Raw genomic sequence first — 5,727 nt, 5'->3', positions numbered from 1 at the left:
GGCGCCCGTACCTCAGAGTTTCCCGGAGGCAGGCAGTGTGCAGTCTCCGGCTCCGTTCCCCCGTCCGCCCCGCGCACAGCCCGAGTCCTGCAGACCCAAGGTGCCAGGGTTGGAAGACTGAGTTCCCGGATTCTGTAGCACAGTTCCCGGCGGCTGCTTACAGAGATGCCTGGAAGGAGGGTTCGTAAGAGCGCTCAGCAGAGCACGACGCGGGCTCCGGCAGGTAAGGAGCATCTGGGTCTCGCGGGGATCCTGGCCGAGGCGGGGGCCGGGGTCGAGGTCTTGGTCGGGCCAGGGTCAGCCCGTCTGCTCAGGGTCTCAGAGTCGGGCCGGGTCTGCTCCCTTGCACGTGCTTTAGGGACGCCTCCAGAATGTTCTTCGGGGGTTTAACCCCGGACCGTGGAGAAGGCGGGGGAGGGAGCCGGCTCTGGGATCGGGATGCAGCTGCATTTGAGCGGATGCCAAAAGCCGCTTCTATTTCGCCTGCCTTCCACCCCCACGTGCCCTGTCTCGGGGCCACGGGGAGAAAATGCAAGTACGGGCTACAGCCATGCGGAGAAAGTAATTGTCACGGCAGGTGGGGCCGGGGCCGAGAGAGGCTCCGGGAGCCACGGCCTCCCGGCGCTTCCTGAGACAGGCCCGCTTCCTCCGGAGTCCAGGCTCTGGTGAGTGCCCTGCTCTGTGCTCTCTCTGTTTCACCAACAAAAGCGGTAATGACGCTTGGTACTATCACAGCTTTTCCACAAAGGACTGTTGGAGGGTTACGGAGGCCCCGCAAGGAACACCGAGGTCAGAAGCCTAGACAGCCTTGCTTCTTTGTTAAAAGTATAACATTTTAACAATCCCTAATTAGTTACAGAAATGGGATAGGAGAAGAACAGGAGTTTGTCCGCAATGTTTTTTAATCCATCCATTCCAACGCCCTTCCCCGTCACATGTAGCCCCATCGAATAACTTCAGGTCGGTAGCAAAGAAGGCAAGTAAGACTGTGGGCTGGAAATCTGTGTGGTTCATACTGCTGTTACATCAGACGGTATTAGGCCCCTTTTAAACTTAGTGTAATGTTATAGAGCCCATGGGGCGTGCAAAGGAAGTGGTGCATTGCCAATGTGACCACGGCGAAACTGGCACCAGGCTGCTCTCTCTAGCTCTTGTTTGGGAGGGAAAAAGCTTTGTCTACCTTTCGTGATGTTCGAGAGTTCTGGCTGTGTTGTGAAAAACCGCATAACCTTCACGATCCAACTCAGTCCCCATTAATAAGCGACAGCAGAAATGTCCCTCTTAAACTTGATTAGATGGTAAGACATGTAAAAAAGTTGAGATATAAGTGACATATAACACTGTATTAGTTTTAGGTGTATGACGTAATGATTTGGTATATGTATACATTGTGACATGATTACCATAATAAGTTAACATCCATCACCACACATGGTTACATTTATAGATGTAACAAAAAGGATGAAGGAAACAACTAGGTGCTATTTTCTGCCTTTTTTTTTTTTGGATGAAAGGTGTAATTTTTTCTCTTACAATTCAGGGCTTCTAAAATGGTAGCCTGAATGATAATTGTTTTTTTAGGATTGTATGTTACTATATCCCACTCACTGAAAAGAACTTGTTAGGGATTATGAATTTTTTTTTAGGAATTACAAAAATTTACCCCAGCTCTTGTAAAAAGAGAAATTGGTTAAAATGTAGGTTTAAACATCCACTTTAGTATATATTTACGGTTTTCATTTATTTTGAGCCTGAATAGGGTATTTGCAGGGTCTGTTTACAAAATAAATCAGATTTTAATTTGTAATCATAATGATTTTCAGTGATCCTAATCATGATATCGAAGTGTACCAAAAAGAAGCTGAATTGCTCTTTGAAATATACAAGGAAATTGTAATTATGGATCAGTACAGTTTTGGTGTTAACTTCATTTACTTTAAAAGTTTACTTAGAAATTAGATTATAAACATTACTTTTCCCTAATATTCAGTTTATTGCAATACCTTAATCATAAAAAAATAGTAAACATGTGAATTAAACATTAGTTTGTTTTGTGCTTCACTCATTTCCACAGAGGCAATGGATTGGTACAGATTGGGAAGAATTTGGTTTAGAGTAAGATGTAAATTTTAAGTTATTTTTAAAAATGTGGACTTAATTTTAGAATAAGATTTTATGAGTCTTTCACGAGAAAATTTCAGAGTTGTTTAAATGAGAATAAGAATACATTTAGATTTACCTATTATGAGGACATAATCAGAACTATTGCCCTTTACAAAATAAATTGTACTGGAAAATAACATAAAAGAGTTTAGAATTTGACTTTTATTTCCCTAACCAATCTTACGTGGGAAAGAAAAGGATGACATCACCTGAGGCTGGCAAAGACTCACTTTCTCTTTGTGGTGTATGACATAAATGTCTGTATTTTGAAAGTAAGATAACATTTGCCTCATCCAGGATGCTTAAAAAAAAAAAAAAAGATTGCAAAGTAAATGTCTTTATTCTTGCCTTAACTTTTTTTTGTTGTTTAGAGTCACCACGTGTTCGTTTATATCGTGTGTGCCTGTGTGTGCGTGCGTGTGTGTGTGTGTGTGTGTGTGTGTGTGTGTGTGTGTGTGTGTGTGTGTGTAAGTAGCCTTTCTCACATTCAGAAAACAAGTATACATAAAGTTAAGATAATGCTTCATGGGATAAATACTCAACTCATCCCTGGGACGGGCATATTCATTCTTGCTGGTTGCAGTTTGCAGTGTTGTCAGTGTAACTTTGATGTTTCGCTTTCCTCTTCAGATCCTGAAGTTGAGTGTGCCATTCAGTTCAGGAGAATTGGAGACAAACTGAATTTCCGGCAGAAACTTCTGAATTTGATATCCAAACTCTTCCGCTCAGGAACCTGACTTTAGAAGCTTTCGAATGAAGAATGAAGAGGCTCCTTTCAAACGGAAGATTCCCCAGTAAGTGCAAACTTCATCAATTAGAGGAGAGACTGCCTTGTAATGGAGACAAACAACGTGAAGGAGCTCTCACTTGCTTTCAGATGTCCTTGGAAACGAAGATGAATACATCAAAAATGAATTGTTGTTGGAGGTTTTCCAGAAGTCATCGTTTGGGATGTGAGAACATTAAAAAAAACACCGTTTATTTTAAAACAAGAATGGAAGAACTTTGAAAATAGGAAATTAATTATTTATACATTTTGGTTTTGCTTAGAGACTTGTTCTAGTATTTTTGCTAAAGGTTGCTGCCCAGTGTATGAGGAGTTGACAAATGATTAGACTATGGGCAGGGGCCAAGAAACAGAACATGTTCAATGTTTGTTTCTACTTTTGGATGACAACTCCAGAACAATGTATAATCTTTGGTTTATATATATTATCTTGTTAAAAGTAAAATTTTTTTCTGAGAACACTGACTGTCATAGTGAATGTTGATTTCATAGGTCACTACAAAATATAAACTAATTTGATAGTTTCTTTTTACTCAAAATGTATGGTTTCTGTTCAGATGGCCTTTTATTAAATGTGTTCCTATGGGCCTTAACTGGGAAATTATATGATTTGAAAAAATTTGAAGTGTTACTTGGTGCCAGTGGAATTCTTGCAGGTTGAATATTAAAAGATAAAGAAACATGGGGATTTTTGCGTAACCGGGAATAACGAAAAATAAGTGACGGATTTTTGTTTTTACTGCTGTAATTAGAACTTAGTAAAACAAATATTCTAACGTAACTGTTGGTAAGAAAATAAATGTGTTTCTAAAGAAGTTTCTAAAATCTGTAAAATGTCCCTTCTCATACTGGTCAGTGTGCATTGTATAACAGTGATCTTTTAAGAGAAATTAAGCATGTTTTCATTTTTGGGATACATATATATTGTTTTAAAGGAACAGATTGCTCATCCAGAATGAAAATCCCATTTATATACATATACATATATTCATCTGAAGATATATATATATATATATATATGGCATTAGAATAATATGTAGTTTTTGAGAAAGTTTTCATGAATTCTATTGTTTTTTTGGCCAGGCTATCAACAAAGTCCCCAGATATATAAAAAAAGAAATAATACTGTCATGATTGATTTTCAGCAAGAATAATCTTATTTATTTTACCTATTTATAATTAAAATATTTTTTGTTTAGTTTGAAACTATATATTAAAGTTGCATTTGGGGGTTTTGTGACAAGGGTTTCATAACTACTTGAACTCTTACAGTAAGAATGTTTTAATATAGGGTGTAGTCACTTTAGATGAAAAATTACCTCAGCATCTGTTTTTCTTCAGTATTACTTAAGCTGTTAGTTTATTTAGTTGCAAAGATTTTTTGGGGGGGGTCTGCCTAGTGGCAGGTATTTTGCCATGGGGATATTTATGGTCTGTAACTGTATTTATACATATATATATACATATAAAATTTGATACTGTAAACTATTAAAATTACCACCATTCTTTTCTGTGTGTTTATTTTTTCATCACGTAAGCTACTGAGTGTTCATTATGAAACCAGAATATTTTAACTGACTTCCATCAGCAGTTACCTTCTGACCAAACCATCTCCTTCGTTCCAGTTGTGTGGTGAGAGTGGGGAATACAGGGCAATTTGACGTGATTTCTGCTGTCAGGGGACTTATACTTTAATTGGGAAAGGAAGTAGTGAAACATAGGAAATTAATGGCAGGCATAGGTCTTGAGTGCGGCTGCATACCTTAGGTTAATGCCCGGAGAGTGATTTATTTAAAGTAGCCTACAGAGAGTCGTGATCTAATTAGCGGTAGGGCGAGCAGCAAGTATTGCGTCATCTGAACCTAGTCATGTGCAGAAGTAGGTGTGGTGCAATTGGCCTTCCTGTTTGAGTGAGAACTCAAAAGATACCCCAAATTTGTAGCCTTGATCTAAAATCCACATCACCAACCCGCCCCTGCCCTCTGAGTCTGCTGAAGTCCTGGGATGTAAATTGCCTCCCTTGAATGGTGAGAGAGGGGAAGAGGGAGGAAGGTGAACGGGAGATGACAGCTACAGAACTGGAGCAGGAGGGGAGATTGGCTTCATAAAGGGTGGGGTCAATGTGTGATTTGATGTGAGGGTCACTGGCAGAGGAACTTGCGTCCGTGGCCGTGTCCCTAGGCCTCTTTGCATAACCAGAATTGAGCCACTGGTGTTAGTTTTGCTAAAGTACCCTCGATGCTCTTTTATACTGTATAAGGCATCACACAGGAAGGCTAAGGCACACTTCACAATCTTCAGGTATGAGAATTATTTTCTGAGAACTCTATTTTAATGTAAAAAATTCACATGATGTCCACATAATTGTATCTATTGACTGACAAATAGCTACTATGAATTAAAAATACTTTTTGATTTGTACTTATATTTAAAAGAAAATCTCAAAGTCTGTATATTTGAAAAGCATCTATATACCCATCATCTATCATGTATCTATGAATGAAGCAAGTTGTTCTCTAAAGACGCTGGGGCCTGTGATTTGGGGTTTTTAATCCCTTGCAATAACTCTGCCCACATACATACACAACATGGCAGGAACAGCATAAATGGTGACTATCCTGTCAAACTCCTCAAACCTTTGACAGACAGAAAGATGCCCCAGGAGATAACTGACACCTTGAAAAGAGAATGGTAATGGGGAGTGATGAGAGGCAAAGACACCCCACTTGGGAATGCTGGAGCCAGACTCTCAAGGCAAAACCATTACTGAGCTGTGT

The 5,727-nt window shown here is 39.7% G+C and overlaps 1 protein-coding gene across 1 annotated transcript; it reads left to right on the top strand.

Moving 5' to 3' along the window:
* Nucleotides 1–11: 11 nt before the first annotated feature.
* On the top strand, nucleotides 12–4,455 carry PMAIP1 (phorbol-12-myristate-13-acetate-induced protein 1). Its single transcript, XM_024754934.1, has 2 exons — nucleotides 12–223; nucleotides 2,794–4,455. Exons 1-2 carry the CDS (start codon nucleotides 166–168, stop codon nucleotides 2,898–2,900), a joined length of 165 nt encoding a protein of 54 aa, XP_024610702.1. The 5' UTR covers nucleotides 12–165; the 3' UTR covers nucleotides 2,901–4,455.
* The last annotated feature ends 1,272 nt before the right edge of the window (nucleotides 4,456–5,727 follow it).

The sequence above is a fragment of the Neophocaena asiaeorientalis genome, unplaced genomic scaffold (genome assembly GCF_003031525.2).
Source record: "Neophocaena asiaeorientalis asiaeorientalis breed wild unplaced genomic scaffold, Neophocaena_asiaeorientalis_V1.1 scaffold124, whole genome shotgun sequence".
NCBI classification, from domain to species: domain Eukaryota; kingdom Metazoa; phylum Chordata; class Mammalia; order Artiodactyla; family Phocoenidae; genus Neophocaena; species Neophocaena asiaeorientalis.
This window is presented reverse-complemented; position numbering and strand designations above follow the sequence as displayed.

What these genes read in the sequence shown, in the direction of transcription:
- PMAIP1 (XM_024754934.1), top strand. Translation starts at nt 166, where the DNA reads ATGCCTGGAAGGAGGGTTCGTAAGAGCGCTCAGCAGAGCACGACGCGG. An exon ending in CACGACGCGGGCTCCGGCAG is followed by an intron (nt 224 to 2,793) that starts GTAAGGAGCATC and finishes TTTCCTCTTCAG; the next exon opens with ATCCTGAAGTTGAGTGTGCC.